At 42.9% G+C, this 19,656-nt stretch overlaps 1 protein-coding gene across 15 annotated transcripts in view; it reads right to left on the bottom strand.

The window, feature by feature from the left end:
* The window catches only part of LOC128783698 (poly(rC)-binding protein 3-like), a 499,860-nt gene that overhangs the window by 18,921 nt on the left and 461,283 nt on the right, over positions 1-19,656 (bottom strand). For 10 of the 15 annotated variants that reach the window (XM_053934779.1, XM_053934724.1, XM_053934717.1 and 7 more), the window contains 6 exons: positions 17,633-17,761; positions 16,656-16,799; positions 11,794-11,850; positions 11,240-11,315; positions 9,392-9,444; positions 1,082-1,251 (listed from right to left, as the gene is read on the bottom strand). In XM_053934779.1, the coding sequence (XP_053790754.1) occupies positions 1,082-1,251; positions 9,392-9,444; positions 11,240-11,315; positions 11,794-11,850; positions 16,656-16,799; positions 17,633-17,761 (629 nt within the window). The remainder of the gene's footprint in view (positions 1-1,081; positions 1,252-9,391; positions 9,445-11,239; positions 11,316-11,793; positions 11,851-16,655; positions 16,800-17,632; positions 17,762-19,656) is intronic. The other 5 variants (XM_053934766.1, XM_053934788.1, XM_053934798.1 and 2 more) reach the window with 4 other exon arrangements.

The raw sequence follows: 19,656 nt of genomic DNA, 5'->3' as shown, positions 1-19,656 counted from the left end.
CTAGGAAGCTGCTTTCAGACTAAATTATGAAAAGCAGTGTTTTTGTCTGCTATAACACAGAGCTGCACAAATATCCTGTTCCTCCACTCCAACCATTGCAGTGGTGCTCTACAAAACTGGGATGGAGAGGAGGCTGGACCACAGGAAGCCATAGACTTGCTGTGACTGCAGCTCTCACATAAATCATATACTTTGTACTACCTTAACAGCAAACATAGTTAAACACAAAGCTTGATTCATATCATAGTAATTTTGGGGGGGGAGGGGGGATGGGAAATGAAAGGAAAAAAGCGCCATAAAATACATAGCTATTCCCCTCCCCCCCCATATATTGCCTCAGTCTAGCATTTACAAGTAGATCTATGAGACAGCACTATATCCATTGCACTTTCTTCTCTGCATAATTGCAAATAAAAGTGGGATCAATTTTAATATTTTTCTAAATAATCATATAAAAACTGTATAATAATAATCATATAAAAACTAAGCCATCACCATGGCTTAGGTAAACAGCCAGTGCTTTCATTAATTCTGGGACCAGGAAGTGAAGTAGATAGTCTCACCCTGTCTCATCAGGGAATGCTTCTTACAGATTTGTGGTGCTGTCTCTGAAGAAGTAAATCCTGTGCCTCTTCAGCAACCTAATGTCAGTTTATCAACTCTGAATGGCAACTTCCACTTTGTAAATTAAATCTATTTTGCTATCTGTTTCACTATATTTGCCATTCAGGATAGTAAAATGGGTCTGTGAAAAGTGTTTTCCTCTAAACACTTTATGATTTTCATTTCATTTAATTTATCCACCGATATTTTAAGTGGATGCTAATATGAATATTCATATTTTGCAGTTTTTGTCATTCAACATGTAGCTGGAATTGCACCAGATAAAGCTCCTTTTCATATAAGCCAACAGCAAACCCAGGTTCTAATGATACAGGCTTTACAAACCATTAGGAATTGAGTAATACTATGCAAAATGGACACTGCAAAGCAACTTTCTGGATCTACCCAGGACAGACATTTGCTGGAGAGCAGACAGAGCAATCTCACAGAAGCATGATCACTTACAAAGCCAACTTACCTTGCATTAATGAGGTACTGTGCTAAGCTGATGTTTGCAGGGGATCCTGTGATTGTAACTTGTCGTTCTGCGGAGCCTTCTGTGGCATTAGCAATCTTGATCTGCGCTCCTGACATCTGCCTGATTTCATTTATCTTACTGCCTTGTCTGCCAATAATGCAGCCTATTAACTGGAGCGGGACAAAGACTGAGATTAGTGCCACAGACACAAGCAAAAACCACTTAACTGCGATCTGTAGTATTGCTAAAAAGATGGTTATGAGCAGCTCAGTAGCAAAACAAAAAGATTTTTGCTCTACTATTTGGAAGGAATCTCTAGTGCAGTCTATTGGCTCCGTGGTCATATGCCTCTAGATCCAGTTTTGCTGCTACATTGTTAAGTCAGTATCTTATCTGGTATTCAAGACTATTCCACTGTCTCCATGGCAGAAAATGATGGCGTGCTGTGATGTTGAGAAAACTAAACCACTTGCCAGTGGCAGCAGCAAGCCAAGAGCAGCAGCTGGAAGTCAGGCTGACCATCCACAGCTGCTGTGTGTGACTCTGCACCTTTCCAGAGCGCTGACAGCCCTACACCTCCCTGGGTACACGTGGTTCTTGCTTGGCCAGGTACTGTGCATTAAAGTCAGTGGGATTTACAGCTCTCTGACTGCAGACAGAAGCAGGCATAGGAAGATACTGAAATTTGTCTGCCTTCCTTTACAGAAACTTATCAAAACTCTTATTTTGTGAATAGAACTGAGCCTGAGCTCTGTGTGTTTGTGTGTGTGTGCATGTGTGTACCAGGGTGTTTCTCCTCCAGCGTGGGGAGCCCGCAGGAGCAAGTGGGCACAGAGCCAGCAGCTGAGGCTGAGATGTTTTGGTTTCTGTAAGGGTGAGGAGGGGGATTTTGTTCTGTGTTGAGGAAGGATGAGTGCTGAGAAGCTCAGCCATGACCAGAATGAGTAGAAAATTGAAATTTTGCTCTACAGGACTGTTGATGCTGGCATAATGTTGCCAGTTTTGCAGAAGGATATGCCAAGATGCAGAGACTTCTCTTCCCCTCCCACTCTTCCCGCTGCTTCAGGCCCTGACGTGTTACCCTTTGTGGTACTGTAGTACTTGGAGTAACTGGCCCGAAACAGATTCACGTTGTCCACATGTTTTATCAAAAGAAGAAAAACCTCCCAACGCAATCCTTGCTTCACACTCAGGGACAAACAGAAAGCCAAAGTGGATACCCAGGTAGCTGAAACAAAGACCAAGTTTTGACAAGCACAAGAGGAGCAACCATGAAGGGGGGGGGAAAATGGGGTGGCAGGAAATGCACACAGGATTTCCCATCCTGTTACAACAGGAGGGCCTTGCTGAGCTCCCTTGCCTTATCCCAAGGAATCTCTCTTAGTGTGTGACTACACATGCCAGTGCAGAGGACTGGTGTGTGCTTCACCAGGAAGCCTCTGGCCTGTCTGTGTGCGCACCAATGTGCCTGCACTGGCTACCTGTGGGCAGCACAGGGATCCCTAAGCCTCTGCTTCTGATGCCTCAGTCTCACTGGCCTCCATGGTCTGCAGGAAGTGAAGCTGGTGTAGGAGAGGAGAGCACCAGAGCAGGCACCTGCTGGGGTCACTCAGCAAGCTGCCACTTGTATGTGCTGGGGGTCCTCCAGTGATGGCCAGCTTGTCACCGAGGTGGGCCAGCGCAAAGAATGTGCCGTGTCCTAGCCAAATTTGAACTAGTTAGTGAGAATTCAGTCCACACTGGTCAAGGACACTGGTGATACTGGTGTCTGGAAGACAGGTTTGGTAACCTTTGGCCTGAAGCTCTCCAAAGTCACCCTTCATCGCTGCAACAACATGATGCCTGAACACCCTCTGCAAGCTGTGACACAGCCTGTGGCTCATGCAGAACACACAACTCCATCTGCCATGCAGGAAGGATAGTAGTGCTGGGGGCTTGGGCTCTCTCTGGGGTGCCTTTCTCATTACATGTTACTTAGACTGAAATTTGAGCAGTATCTGAGTATTCAAGAGCTGATGTATTCTTGAGGAAGTTCAAGGGACATTTGGTTATGGGCATTTGGTTTTACATAAAGAGACCTGCTCTGAGATGGAATCATGTCAAACTGCATCCAAACACCTCTGGCCCATTTGGGAGAGGTACCAAACCTACTATACACTGTAGTCTAAGTATCTATTAGACTTACTAATAAATATAATCACCAGTGGCACAGGGTCCAGGAGAGGCCTGTCACTAGCAGTGTCCCCCAAGGTTCAATACTGGACCCAGTATTGTTTAACTTGTTCATGAATGACTCAGATGAAGGGGCAGAGGCCTCCCCAGCAAGTTCCCTGATGACACAAAGCTGGGAGGAGTGAGCAGTATCCCAGTGCAGCCCTTCAGAGGGACCTCGACAGGGTGAAGAGATGGGCAGAGAGGAATGTCTGAAATTCAAGAAATGTGGGGGTTGACCTCTGGAAAACAGCTCTGTGGTGAAGGACCTGGGGGTCTTGCTGGACAACAAACTGTCCATGACCCAGCAGTGTACCCTTGGGGCCAAGAAGGACAATGAGATCCTGGGGAGCATTAGGAATAAATAACACTGCCCAGATCAAGTGAAGTCATCCTGCCCCTCTACTCAGCCCTGGTGAGGCCATGTCTGGAGTGCTGTGTCCAGTTCTGGGCTACTCAGGACAAGAGACACACGGAGCTCCTGGAGCAGGTCCAGTGTAGGGCCACAAAGATGAGTAAAGGAACTGGAGCATCTCTCTTATGAGGAAAGGCTGAGGGAACTTGGCCTATTCAGCCTCGAGAAGAGACAACTGAGAGGGGAGCTCATGAATGTCAGTATCTGAAGGGAGGGTGACAAGAGGGTGGATCCAGGCTTTTCTTGGCAGTGCCGAGCAATATGACAAGAGGCAATCAATGGGCAAAAACTGATGCACAGGAAGTTCCACCTGGATGTGAGGAAGAACTTTTTCACTGTATGGGTGACCAAGCACTGGGACAGGTTGTCCAGAGTGGTTGTGGAGTCTCCCTCACTGAAGATATTCATGAACTGTCTGGACACAATCCTGTGCCATGGTGCTCTAAGATGACCCTGCTGGCGCAGGGAGGTTGGACCAGATGGGCCCAGTGTGGTCCCTGCAACCTGACCCACTCTGTGATTCACCCACTCTTGTGAATACTTGTATTTTAACTATCTATAATATCTACATATGTACATACACACACACATAGTATGTACATGTATATGCAGAGATATTTTGACTCTCTCAAGACTTGGCTGGAAGAGCTCACATCAGATGTGCATCAAGCCCAGTAGACTTTCTCTGACTGTAGCAGTAGCCCCCCCTTACAAGAAAAAAAAAAAAGGTAAAACAAGAAATTGTCTGACAATTTCTTTTTGAACCTCTTTCTCCTTTTGCTTGCTCCTTGCTGTCCAAGGGCCATGGCAGTGACTTGCAGAGCTTGCTGATGTGTTAAGTATCACCATTTGTTTGTACACCTGAAAATTTCTGCTGGTATACCCTCATTCTTGATCTGTGAGCATCGGGTAAAAATAGTTCCCCTTCCACTTTCTCTACACCACCTCCGTCTGTTTTCCCCAACCTCAACATACCTCCTTGTGACAAAAAAACCACCATCTCTCCTTGTGCCAAAAAAACTCCAACCCTAAAACACACATTCTATTTTTTGCCTTTTTCTAGTTTTACTCTGTTCTTTGATAAAGTTCTGCTGGCATGAATGGAAACAGAACTGAGTCAAGAGTCTGGACTCTTAAAAAGTGGGATTCAAAGGTCTCCTGGTCTCCTATAATTCTTCCCACCTCCAAATTACTGATGCTGATAGTTTCTCCCAATATGTTATGCATCTCTGGTTCAGCTACCTCTCTTCTATTTTTTTATTTTCCCCATAATGCTAAATATAAATGCTTTACATACATACATACATATATATATATATATATATATATCTGACAGAGTCTAATAAAGGAGTTCAGTGCTGCAGAGCATTGACTGTCACAGGAAATGGCATGGAGATTTTAAACACTGGTAAAAAAGAAACAGTTTCCTTTCTTACAATGTAGTGCTTGTAAGAAGGGCCACGAATTAGCCTCTGCAACTTGGTATCTGCTGTCAGGAGCAGAGGGGTTGACCACAGGTACTCATGGTTCCCCCTGGTTCCCTGCTGCCAACACAGCAAGTCCATTTGCTTTGGCAAAGCCTCTGCATTAGCTGAGCAACCAGGTGCTCATCATGAATGAGACTCTTCAATCTCTTTTCGGAAAGATACAGGCTGAAACTCTTAGTTTCAGATTTGGGTTGGTCTGTTTTGTGTTTTTAACTAGAAGGTCTGGGGCAGAGTACCCTATAGGGGGAAATATCTCCTGAGGCAGATTATAGTTCTTTACAAATTTGCAGCAGGGCCTGGAAAAAGATGCTTAAATACACTGTATCTCTTAAGAACAAAACAATAATAATGTTAAGAAATTTCCTTGCCACAACAATGCAAAATCTGAACCATAATAATTGCACAGACTTTGCAATAAGCCATAGAGAAAACTGAAAAAACGTGGGCTGCTCCGAGAGCATTTCGCACATGTGGCTCCCACTCATTGGCAGGGACGTATCTGAAGTACCATAGGGAAATAAAGGCAATTCTTCAAGTCTGCCATATCCATCCTGGATGGATTGACTCTTCTGTTTCTATGGAGTAGTGATCAGATTTACAGCTGCATTAAAATGTTCTTGGTGCTTTCTGTAGGGTAAGTTGCTTTCCTGTTGCTTGTCCCTGACTGCCTCTCCCACATATATGCAAAATATGCCTAATTTTTATGAGATGGATTTTTAAATTATTATTGGTCTGTTCATTTATTCTCAATGGATTTTTGGGGTATTGAATTATAAAATCTTAAGACATCTGTTATCTACACCCAAGGGTGCCATCTCTTCTTTCTTTTAAGGTTCTTTTAAGGACCTGTTTATGCCACTTTATTCTGGGATTTAGGTGAAACACACTTCTATTATATAACTTGGGCAGCAGTGGAAGGACAGACAAGACCCCAGCAAGGGAAGAAAGGCAACCAAATGCCCCTGTAAGAGACTTGATGAGCAAAATGTGATACCAGATAAAGACCAAGGTGACTTCTGAGATGGACTGGGAGAAGTGTCCTCTTTGTTCTCTTTTTGGAGTTACACAGAAGTTATGAAATAACCTAGAAAGGCAAATCTTCTGAATTTATTATTTGGAGAGGAAGCCTCAGCTTTTAGCATGTGGAAAATAACTTCCTGTAAATTTCTTTTGTTCTCCAGTATCTCTTTGTTATTGAGCAACAGGTTAATTGCAATTGTCAGCATACTGTATGAAGAAAGCAGCATGTTTTTACAGAAATTATTAACAACAGAAAAATAAATTTCTATCACTGCCTAAATGCCAGAGGGAGTGAGGAAAATTTATTTTAATATCCAGCTATGCAATTTGTAAAATGCTATTAATATCTATTTGCTCTAGACTAGGCTAAACTCTCATCTCTTCATTGTCTTTATATCTGATTTTGCTCTATCATGTTCTTACTGAGGCATGCCTATCATAATCTTGGTCTTAAAAAGTATGTAAAAGTATGTAGCAAGTGTAGCTATACACTAATTTCTCTGGTAGCTGCAAAGCATGTAGGTATTTGTAGGTCTCATGGTGTTCTCGTGTGTGCTGGACTTTTACACAGATAGGCACAAATGATAAGAAAGCTGTGGAACTCGTGCAGCACAGGGGATCCCTGGAGCTGGAGCAGGTAGGGGACAAACCAAAGGCAGCTTCACGGCTCCACTGCAGCTCTGTGCCAGGGCCTGCAGCTTCCTTCACCTTCAGCCAGATAAGCAATCACTGTGCCACACTGGCAGCCTGCCCATCAGAACTGGGACTAGGAGATGCTTATTGGGAAAGCAAAGTCAAACTGCCCACACAGGCTTTGCTGCACAGCTGCTGCTGCCTCTCCCGCCCTGACCTCCCTCCACACACAACATCTGACTGATGGTGCCGGTGCCTTCCCACCCTGTGCCCTCACTGCCTCATTTCTCTCTGTCTCCCTCATATCCTCAATTCTCTTCAAATCATTAAGGTTGTAAAAGACCTCTAAGATCATGGAGCCCAATGATTAAGCCAGCACCATAATTTCACCCCTAAACCAAGTCCTTAAGTGCCACATCCACAATGTCCATTTGAACACTTCCATATGTTCCTTTTGAACACTTCCAGGGATGGTGATACCACCACTTCCCTGGGCAGCCTATTCCAATGTCTGACCACCCCTCCAGCGAAGACATTTCTCCTAATACCCAATCTAAACCTTCTCTGGTGCAATATCCTAAGACCACTTCTCTTTTCCTATCATTCACTTGGGAGAATAGAACAACCTCCACCTGCCTACATTCTCCTTTCAAGTAGTTACAGAGAACAATAAGGTCTGTCCTGAGCCTCCTCTCTTCAGGCTAAACAACCCCAGCTCCATCAGCAGCTCCTCATGGGACTTGTTCTTAGACCCTTCACCAGCTTCACTGCCCTTCTCTGGACTTGCTCCAGCACCTCAATGTCTTTCCTGAACTGTGGGGCCCAAAATTGCACACAGCATTTGAGGTGCAGCTTCACCAGAGCCAAGCACAGGGGGACATTCACTGCCCTGGTTCTACTGGTCACACCACTGCTGACAAAATTAAATATATTTTTGGCACTGGGCTGCCTGGAGAGCAGCCCTAGTGCAGCTGTGGATGGGGACATGGGACACCAGTATGCATGGTCACACTGGGAGACCCCAGGGAAGGCACTTGTGAAATTCCCAAGCAGCTCCTGCTACCCAACAGGACAAGAGCCGGTTCTTCCCTCTGCTCTGCAGCCCTGGGTATGCACACACAGACAGAAGCACAGAGCTCAGGTGGGCAGCACCGACCTTTTGGTCCTCTAATGCACACCTTGACACCATACACACAGCAGAACTCCCTCTCACCACCTGGAGAGTCCTGCAGGCTCTTCCTAAACCTAACCCCATGTTGGCCTTGGCTTTGCTCCTTTAGCAGCAACAGTAAGACACACATTGCATAGCCAGAAAAACCTTCTATGAGAATCATCGTGCAGATTTGTGTTTGCTTTTCACTGACAGTGCTAAGCTGGGGCATTTCACACCTCATGGATGAGAAACTGATGGCTTTTAAAATTTTGTATTGCACTACAGGACCTAGGGCCAACTTTCTCCCTCTCTTTCTCTGCTATGAACCCCAAAAGAAGGTAAATCAGAAGAGTGACCTTGGATTTACATCTCTGATGGCAAGAACAACATTTGCCTGAAAGTGAAATTAAGAAACTTGTGCTGTAAAGATAAAGAAGGTGCTCCTAAAAAATTCTCAATATAAATTGAATTCAGTTGCAAAGCAGGAACTGATTAATCAGCAGGGAATTTTTTTACACAACAGAAAGCTTAAGGAATCACAGCACTCACACCTCCACTTCTTCGTGATTCTTTATCTTTTTCTTACTGTAAATCATTGCCACTGAGTTTAATAGGACTTGCACAATATTGTAGTATCTCTTAAGTAATATAATTGCTATTTGTGATCCCACTTATGCTTCAAAGCTTTTTTACTGGAGGGGAAAACTTCCATTTTCCAAGTGACTCATTTGTAATGAAAACAGAAAAAAGACGCCAACCCTGTCTGCAGTGAAATAGAATTAAAGGGGAAGGCATTTTCATGTGATTCCCAGCATATCAGTTGGGCATTTTGAACTGTTTTAAGATTCAGCACCATGGTGCTCATGGACACTGGGCCTGTCGATCACAGCTGACCCAGAGCTGCTGGAGCAGGAGTGTTTCTAGCCCTTGTTTTTTAAATAAACCCTTATACTGCACCTTTACATTTCCAAAGTAGCTTTTTGGCTCAGGAAAAATGCCATGTTGGGTACGTGTGGGGTTCAGTGGAGATGGGCATGGAGGACTCCAGCCCAACACAGAGCACATGGGGCTGCACATTCTTCCACCCCCTTTGGCCCCTCTGCTGAGACCACCCGTGCCAGTGCCACCTGAGAGATGAGTTTTGGGAGCCCAGGCTTTCATGAAGCCAGTGAAGCCCCATGGCACTGTCACCAAGGGACATGAGAGGGGACAGTCACTCCTGCTGCTGCCATGCAGCATTTCACCAACCCCTCACACCCCTCCCCACAGACTGAGTGCTGCACAGTTTATTCTGGGGCTGGTGTTTACAGATCAGCCAAAGATCAGAGGTTCCCCTCTGGTGGCAGAGGAGCGAGAGAAGAGAAAGAGATACGGACTATTGGTCCACTTACATCATTGGGAATAGTAAGTTCATGGGAACTGGTTGGAGTAGTGGCATCCAGTCCTATTCAGGGGACAGAGGGAAAATGTTACGCCAGCTGTTTGCAAGAAGGGCAAGACACAACAAATGAATTTTTAAAGAAGGAAACATACAGAAAGGAGAGAAAAAAAAAGAGAAAAGAAAGGAGCAAAGAAAAACAGAGAACTGATAGTGAAACAGAAAAGAAAGCAAAGGATGCAAAACTCAGAGGGCTGGACTAATTTTAAATTAGTCTTATTTTAATTAACCTTTAACCCACCAAAGCAACAAATGTCACATGAGATTCCATAGGGTCATCATAAAAAGCTTCTAGAATATGAAGGGTTTCCTCTAAAAATAAGTCTCCGAAGCTTGTTCTAAACACATCAATTGAGAAATTAATGTATGGCTGAAATTGGACCTGTCTACTAGGAATTCTGGAATATGGAAAATTAAAGTGGATGTCAAATGAACAATTAGCTGAAGAAAATACATATTTATGAAAAATAACAAAAAAATTAAACTAAGGACAAAGAAATTAACCTAAGAAAAACTGGAAATTATATGTGGGATTAGTTGCTGAAGAAATGTTGGGAAGGGTAATTTTGGAAGGGCAATGGACAAAGTACTCAAAGCTGCATACATTTGTTCGTAAATTGGGTGGACAAAAGGAAAATGCTCAGGAAAAATGGAACTACTGTTCTAACACACAGTAACATCACAGAAATGTACAACTCACAAATATAACCAGGAAAAGATTAAGGAGCAGGATGTTAATGCCAAGAATAAGGAAAACACAAAGCTAGGAAAGGCCATTTAGTATTACTTGTAGGTATTTTATCAGATACATCACAAAGAAACAAAAGTATGTTTTGATGTCATGAATCTTCCTCTTATTTTCTCTTGTTTTGGTGCTTATTGTATTATCTGTAAAGATATACCAAAAATAGTAATTTCTAACTAGAATATACAAAAAAATAAATATTCTATTTAAAAAGCGACGAATTTTATTTGTTTATATTCAATTATGAATTGCATAAGCTTATTTCACACTGAATATCAAGAAGTCAAGTTGCTCACAGAATTTGTGATGTATGTGATAAAATGTTATTTGCCATACAAAGCATGTACCAGTACAGATGCAATTCTGTTCTCTGAAGTTTTTAGATGCCAAGCATGTATGTTGTAAAGTACAGTAAAAATGTTCATTTGCAGGCTTAAATAACTTCTCATTCTTCAATCAAGAAATCAATCTCAGCTTTATTAAGTAGGGAGCAAATTTTAAGTCCTTAACTAAATTTCCATTGCATTTTGTAGCTATATCTGAGTTATCTAGTAGGAAGAGAGGCACTTGTCCCAGCAGTGATGATTACAGATGCTCTCAAGACATTTGGCTCTACAAGAATTCAATTTTCAGCATGTCATAGTTTTTTAAATTGGTGTTTCTGTGTCATGAGCACCATCTTCCCATGTTTGCTTCTCTCTGATCCATGTCACCAAAGCATGGACAAGAAGCACTCCCAAGCACGTCCCTCAGAACCAACTGGTACATACTGTATGGTCCACAATAACACTGTGAGGACTGAACAGAAGAAACTCAGGGCTTTTAGCCAAGGGCACAAATGAAGCAGTTGTGATTAATAAAAGAAACAAACAAAGCACGTTTTAGTAATGACAAAAGGAACTGTAATAGAGGTACGGGAGGGAAGAAGAGAGATTAATGCGTAAAAACAGAAGGATTGCTGGTCATTGACCACATTTATTATTAAAATGATGTAATGACCACGGGAAACAAAGCTGTTAAGAAGAAGGACATCCCCAGGGGGTCATGGGTACGTACCAGGGAAACCAGGGGTGGTCTGCCCAAGGGGAGTAAAGGGGGGATGCTGCATAGCCAACTGGTGAAGCTTGGTCAACTGCAGGGCAGGATGGGAAATTAGAACTAACCAATCAAATGGAATTATTTCAGAGCAGAGAAACCATCTTATGTGTTCTAAAATTGGATTAATTAAAATTATATTGAAAAATAAAAGGTTTAATCATTCATTCAAATCTACCATAGAGAAAAAAAAAACCAAACTGGTTATAAATGACATCTCTACTGTTATTATATGTAATGGCTATTGTTAATATTAACTAATTACTGTAGAATTACTTATTAAAAGAACTCAAATATATCACATGCAAAAAAGACCAAGATGTCATTTGTTCCTGGGCCATTGTACTTTCTAGCAATTATTACACAAGGTAAGAGATGCAGCTGGGCTAATGCTTGGCTATAGACCGTGCTGGTCAGGAAAGGTGTCCTTAGGCCGTGTCTTTATTGCTAACTGTAGAAAGCAAATGCTGCCCAGAACAAATAAGAGGGAGAGGGACAAAAAGGGAATAATTTACATGTGCTGGACTCACGTCTGGATGAGGGATGGCATACTGCCCCTGAATCGTGAACGCCTGGGAACAACAAGCACAGTTAAGACACGGGTTAGTCAGGTGGGACAAGCAGCATTCCCGTTCTCATCAGAAAAGATTCTCATGCCCTCCCCCAGCACATGACACTTGCATTGCTTTCCACACTGAGTGAAGTTTAATTGTCTTGTGCTGCTTGATAACCCTTGGCACAGTACAGAAAGGTCTCTGTCAGGTTGCCCATGTACCCCTCGCAAGCAGAGAACACCAAGTGCCACTGCCCGAGCTCTGATGCTCTCGGCCCTCAGGAGCTCTCTTTAGTCCAGCTCTGTCTGCCAGGAGCAGAGCTGAGGACACTGAGGGGGTCAAGGAAGCACAGGGGGTGGCCAGTGACTCCAAGGCACCTAGGGAAACGCTGATGCCAGAGCAGCAAGAGGCACAGTGAGGAGGGGACAGACCCGCTCAGGGGATGGCCTGCCCTGACCTCCAGCTCCCGACTGCTACATGTGTGCAGGCCACGTGCCAGCCAGCTCTGAGCCACCTCATCTGACAGCCACAGATACCAAGTGCCAGCTGGGACACCTCATGGAGTTCATGCCCAGGCTGTCGTGCCAGTGGGTAGCTGAGACTGTGTGCTGATGGCAGCCTGTCCTGCAGTGCCTGGGCACAGAGCCAGCAGGCCAGTTTGGAGACAGGAGCATCATGGAGATCCCCAGCATAATGGATGGTCTTATCTTCCACAACAAGCCAGATATCCTCCCTCCAAATCCAGCCACTCTGCACCACAAAGAGCAGTGCAAAGGATGTAGTTTCTGGCATCATTTCTGGCAGCACTGGGGTGAGGTGTGTGGGTAAAAAAGCACATGAGTGAGGAGGGATATGGTGGCATGCCTGGCACCAGTTAGCACAGCCCTTTGTCTCTCCTGCTGATCCTTTTCAACGCTCTGCAGTGGCCTACAAAAAAATTACAGAGAGTTTATGTTTTTCTATTATGTATTAAAGGAATGGCATGTCAGAAGAAAATTAATGTGCTTGTTCTTAGACAGGCAGGAAAGCAGAAGGACAAATTATAACATAAATATTTGTAGTGGGAGAATTATAAAGAGGAACAGAGCTGATTAGCTTAGTTTGCAAAATGCTTATTTGACAAAAGGCCTCTTAGAAAGTAATGAATCCTCTGCAAATGATAAAACAATTCATTTAATGGAGTTCGGATATTAAAACCTTTAACGTCTCAACTGCATGATGCACATTTCTGCAGCAGAATTTCCCTTCTGGAGAAGAAACATTTAATTTGGTTTTTAAATTAGTTTTAAAGCCAGGCCATAATCTGGAAAACATTATGCACATGAGCAGTTTTCAGGGAGAAGTGTGTGTACAGGCTCAATGAGAGGTTCATGGGCCAACACGCATGTGCATCTGTAGGGGAAGGGCATCACTGATGGGTTATATACCACAAGAAACGGTTCCATTCCACAAAAAAAAGTGACCACTGTCATCAGTGGGTCTAAAGGAAACATGTATTCAAGCAAGTGAAACTTGTTTCACTGTTTCACTAAATGAGGACAACCTCAATGGGAAGTTGTGGGGGTGGGCCTCTATGCTCAGCCAAGCACAGCAGCAGCTTCAGGGAGGTTACAACTGGGTCTGTGAGCAAACAATGGGTTTGGAAACCATGCTTTGGTGTCTGAGCCTCTGTGCTGGATCACAAGTGTCTTTTCTGGTCTCAGCCATACTTCAAACCCAGCTGAGAGAACATCTTTTACATGGCTGTTTTCCAAGCACTGGTCTGCAAACTAGCAAGAACCCATCACAAAAACATCACAGCAAACCTAATAGCAGCCACCCCTTCCCTCATCATTCTGCTCCCCCATACTTCCATGTGTACATAGGAGGAAGCAAACAAACTGGAGAAGTAACAAAAAAAAAAAGAACATTCAGTGCTCAGACCAGGTTTACTTGGTTGCTTGGTAGTCCATGAAAACCATCAAACCTGAATGGACGACAAGATAGGCCTTGAATTTTCTTCCCCAGTAAACAAACAAACAAACAAACAAAAAACCAACCCCCACCCAAAAAAAAAACCAAAAAAAACCCAAAAAAACCCAACCCAAAAAAAAAACCCCAAAACCCAACCCAAACCCCACCCCAAGAAAAAAATTGAGAAAGAAAATTTTAATTTCTTAGTCTGCCAAAAGGTCATTAGGTCATTTGATTGATTTAGCTTGAGAAAACAGTCTCTGCTTTAGCCCTTGTCAGGAGAACTGGAAAAGTTTTTGTGTTTTTGGGGCTGAGGGTTGGGACTTGCTAAGCTCAAGCCTGATTTGAGGCTACTGAGACATCTGTCCTGTAATGTTCCACTGGGCACATGGGCTATGGATCTCCTTCCACCAAAGTCAAGGGCAACTTCCCTACTGATGTAAGTAACAGCAGGGATGACCTGGTCTGCACACCTCCCTCACTTTAGACCATCATACTGGTGAGAGACAGAAAGCAAAGCTGCACCCTCTGAGTACCCATTTAAACACCAATGTAGCACAAGGGGTAGAAATTTTCCATTTAACCATGGCACATGCTAAATAACAGTAGGGGCAGACCAGGGCAGTGTTCAGTTTCCTTTTAGTTTTGTTATGCAATGCAGTATCAAAGAAGCACAAGATAATTAAAAACAATACTTAGAATGGAAAAACCCCAACTTAAGGAAAACTAGAAATTATATTTTGCTAGTGTTACTTATTTTACTAAGTGTTAAACAAACAAAATCCTTTCAAGACAGCCACAATGTAATTTAGAATAGAAAAATAACTTCTGATAGCTTAGCTGAAAGGTTGAGTGGAACTAACAGTGCTAATAAAATTTTATTTTTGGTATTAATTTCCACTTAGGTTAAAGTTAACTTCCACTTGGTTAAAGTGGCTTTCCATACTGGTGTCCAAACACACTTTAAGCATTTTCTTAAAAATTCTGCTTAGTCAGAGCACACAGAAATTCAAAGCACACAGAAGGTGTCTGCTTCTTACACTCTTTCTCACATCAACAAGGTTGCATTAGAAAAGTGAGAATACTTTTTTAACTGATAAAACTGAAGATGACAAGAGCTATTAGACCTGAAAATAGGATACTTTAAATTATTTATACAAACTGCTCAGTACCCTCTAGCAAACAGTTTCAATGCTTTTGAGTAATCATATACAGTCTTTGAAGGCAGTGGCAATTACCACACCGGTAGAACGGGCTGCTGCATATGTATATACACACACACATATTTCTTAAAGGAAAGCACTGCAGTGTAAACTTACATATGGAGTAAATGATTCTGAACTTTCAGTCATAGACCAGTTTCTGGCACATTCTTTTACATTTCAATTCAGCTTTGGTCACTAAGGAAGCAGATTTCTTATTTTGATGACAAGAAGTAACAGAAGTAGGCTCGAACATGATGAAAGCTACTACATTCAGATTATAAAAATCTGGATATACATCAGAACAAATCATTAGAGAATAGAAAGTAAAACTCTCATGCAAAAAAATAAATCAGAGAGAGTTCATGACAAGGGCTGTCAAAAGCATTTTGGCATATGTTTGGGAGGTGTGTGCTCCTGTGCAGGAGCTTCCTTACACACCAACAGATTGTGGTGGCAGGGGTCATCACACCAACAATGCCAGCAGCACCTTGGGCACTCAGCCCCACCAGGAACTCCTTGTCCAGCTTATCATATGATCTCCAAGTTGCCCAAGCTGGGACACAGTTTGTGCCATCAGCCCCACACCCTGTGACAGGGTGATGACCTTGGATGGGCTGATGGGGTGGGAGGAGGGACCTGCCTGCAGATGTTCCACCGTGCAGTTAATTGAGTAATTGCTTAAAAAGAGACCTTGGCATCACCTTGGGGAAAGGATTTGGTTGGGTGGGGTTGCCTTACTGCCAGAGGGGCTTTACATATGTTAATCCTGAGTAGAGAGATGTCTGACTTCCTCTAGGCTGGGTTTATAGGGTCGATTTCCCCTTGAGTTAGACAGGGCTTGCAGCATCTCACTCCTCCACCACTGCTCGAAGCTTGGTGGCTACACTGGTCCCCTTGTGACCCTCCCATGTAGTTTTTAGGGTATTTATCAGCTCTGTCAATCATTGACTCTTCAGTGAAAGCCGCATTCCCCCTGTAATGGATGATGGCAGAGCATTCCTGCTATGCCTTTGTCACATGCTGCAGATCCATTTCAGACATTACTAACAGACACAGAAGAACCAACTGCATGTGAGTTTTTAAAGGTAGATGAGATACAGCTTGAATGATACAGCTTAAGGTGAATCAGGCTGGTTATCAATCAGGCTGTTCCACACCGTGGTTTGGAAGGTCTACACTTGCATGTAAGTAGTTGTAGTAGTCACCTCAGAACTCTATTGCTACTTGGTCCCGAGGGACTACAAGCAGTGGAAATTATGTGTGTGTAAATCCTTACTGCAAAATGCACTATTTGGTCCCAAAAAGTATGAAAACTATGAGAGAAAAATTATACTTTTCATTAGCAGAAATGTCCTGCTGTTTCATCACCTCTGAAAATTGACAAAACTGCATATACTGCTAGTGAAACTGCAAGTTAAGGAAAAATGCCCTCAACCACTACAATAAGCAGGGCTGCCCCACTCAATGAGCTCCTGATTTGGACTCCTCTTAATCTTTCTTAATTGCAGAAGTTAATGTTAAATCTTGGTAAAATACCATGTTGTCACAATTTTGCATAAAGTTTGCAATGCAGTGTTCTCCTGTCCTTCAAACTGTAAGCACACACAGCAGACAAAGCACATCAATACTATACCAGGAAAGAGAGAGTAAAAGTTGAAAACTAACAGGCGCTGGCTGAGGCTGGGCCAGGACGGTGTGGTTTCCAGCTGAAGCCAAAATGGTGTCTGCTCTTACCTGGCCACCTGCAAAAATGATAGGTGCAGAGGCAGGTTTGGGACGGTAGGGGATGGTGGCACCTTTGGGTGGGGACTGCAGACAAAAACACAAAGCGGTCAAAATGTGAAATGAAGCAGAGCTTGTATTAAAAAGATGTCCCTTTTTATAAATATTGGTCACCTCAGACAACACGGCATGCAGATAACCCAGCCCAGCCCACCCTGCCCTCCACCCCATCAGACCAAAAGCACGCTAGAGGCCTCCTGTCTGGGCTTGAAGGGAAGAGCTGAGGACCTGAGTGCATGGCCAAAACAGGGAATGGTGACACCTGCGGTTTCACTACTGCCACTGTCAGATGAAGCTATGAAGCTTCATTAAGCATGTTAAGGCCTTTCAGGAAACATGGGCACAATTTTGAAAATGGTCGATGGCTTGGAAATTATGGGCATTTTCAGCAAGGGTTAAAATGCCCAGATTTTTATATAAATTTATTTTGTGTATCAAATGTCAAGGCTAAAAAACTGCCATCAAGATGTAACTTACTGGTCTGATGAAATGGCCTGACCCTAAGGAAGTAAGAAGTCCTGGCTGGTCAGAATTATTTCTGAACTAAACTATTTCTAAACAAGATCAGGATGTTTTCTGTCCTATTCTACATCAGAATAAAATGTGTTTCTTTCAGAATGACTGCAGCTCTGTTCTGGACCTGATTGTTGTTCGACAACATCATGACAGCCTTTGACTGCTAAACCTTGCTGCAAGAGGCTCTCAAACACCAGGAGAAGTAGCGTTTAACAGAGCCTCTGGAAATCCCTGGCACAGGAAGGGCAGGCAGCACCCCAGGGGAACCCATGGCAATTGACAATTATTAATAATGCGTTTGAGCATCTCCTGAGTGAGAAGGGACACACAGGGTGCCCGCTTACCTCCAGCATCACCACGCAGATCTGCTTCACACACTGGATGATGGCGTCGGGAGTGCCGGATATGGTCACCGCGCGCTCTGTCGAGTTGGGCAGCATGTCCCCTGCCACCTGCACCTGGGCTCCTGTGGACTTCAGCAGAGACAGGGCAAAGACACTGTCATTACCATGCAGGCAATGGCACCTCTCCAGTCATTCACTGAGACAACACAGGGGGTGCACCCCTAAACTTTTTGTCCTTTCTTTGCTGGATGTGGTACAGCACATATGGAAACTCTTATCCTGGACATGGATTTGGCTGTTCAAGCCAGTTTGCCAACACTACCACCCCGGGGAGGTTAGTCCTCAGTAGGGAATGAAACTGAGACCTGGACTTCAGGAGAAGCATATTAACCCTCTCAAAGACAGACAGTTGCAATGCCAACTAATAAGTGAAAAGGGTGAAATGAAGTACTCTTCAATAATAGAAAAAATAATAAGAAAAAAAGCCCAGTAATTGAAGAAGCTCAGCTAATCAAATGAGTCACTCTTTAATCCACTGATAAATGGCTCTTTAATCTACTGATGGCTGACTTGTGTCTCCTGTTGAAATTCGGGGCTTCCTTATGCTAAATGGTACAGAAGCACTTCTAAATCATAATTAGTGTTGATTAAATATATGCATATTATCAACTTTTAGCTCATTAATGAACCCAAGAAAGTAATGAACCACTTCTGGGGGGTTTTTTTTGCTGTTTTTTAAATTTGAACTTGGCACTAGTGTGTCTTATTAAAAAAATAAAAATACAGGAGGCCCAAACAACCCTTGACATTATTACACAAACACAGAAGACCTTTTCAGTGAATAGAGAAAAACCCAAGACATTTGATGTTGAATAAGCTCTTTAACATATTGCACAAAAGATCTATTCCTGACTGTTATTGCAATGTAGTATTTGGGCTTTAAAATACAGGTATTTTCAGTAACCATTGACTTTGCATCAGTCAGCAAAGAGTTAATTTGTTTTCCTGCTAGTTATACACAACACGTGTTATCCTTCCTTCCAAAGACTGATTAATGTACTGATTTCATCTTCTGTTCACTAGTGCAGTTTAAGGCCAAAGTATCAATTCCATGCCCTATAACAGACTTCGGAATTTCACAGTAATTTCATAAATCCCTCATGCTTTTCCTTTTTTTTTTTCATAATCTTATCTCAAAAATAGTACTGCAACCCTACATGCTGTTCCTGAGTGCATGACTGAACACAAAAGACCCCTCCTTTTGCAGCTGTTCAGTGTGTTGTATGATGATGAAATTAGACCACATCTTGGGCTGGATGCTCCTTGATTTCCTCCCCTTTACTAGTATTTGCTTTTTAATGTACATTCCTTGGTATCTGTACATCCAGCACAAAAGACTGTCAAGTACCAGAGACATTTATGCATTTACTCCCAGTGCTTATCTTGTTTATTCTCTGACTTTGGTCATTTATCAGTAGCAAGAAACAAGTAATATTTTGTCCATTACCATTATGCTTAGGAAGATATGCAGTGTGACTTCTACATTAGCTTTGTCAAAACACCTATCTGGCCAAAAACTATCCTTTTACTTCCTTGTACCAGACTACAGGCAATTGCTGCTGAAACTCTGCTGACCAGGATAATCACTTCAGTCACTTAATTTAACCAACAGACCAATCTCACCTTTACAAACCTATGTCCTGGGCACATTCCCACAGTGCTCTGAGTGAAGTTACCAATATTTTTAATAGAAAATCCAAAGTATGGACAGGTATAAAACCTAGAGCTAAGCAATTACTAGCACACAGTTCACACTCATAACTGTTTCTATTTTAACACAACTAAGAAATCAACTTAAAAGCTCCTTAAAACCTATTGTCTTGGATCCACATTTTAGATTAACAAAAACAGAGTTTCAACTTCGTAGAGCCTGTCAAAAGCCTTTTGTTTTGACACAGGTAATTTAGAAAAATTGATCAACATGTTATCTTAGTATTCAACACTTCATCCCATGCTGGAATGAA

Source organism: Vidua chalybeata, chromosome 1, assembly GCF_026979565.1.
Source record: "Vidua chalybeata isolate OUT-0048 chromosome 1, bVidCha1 merged haplotype, whole genome shotgun sequence".
Classification (NCBI taxonomy): Eukaryota; Metazoa; Chordata; class Aves; order Passeriformes; family Viduidae; genus Vidua; species Vidua chalybeata.
The sequence above is the reverse complement of the archived record's forward strand: the minus strand, read 5'-3'. Positions and strand labels throughout refer to the sequence as shown.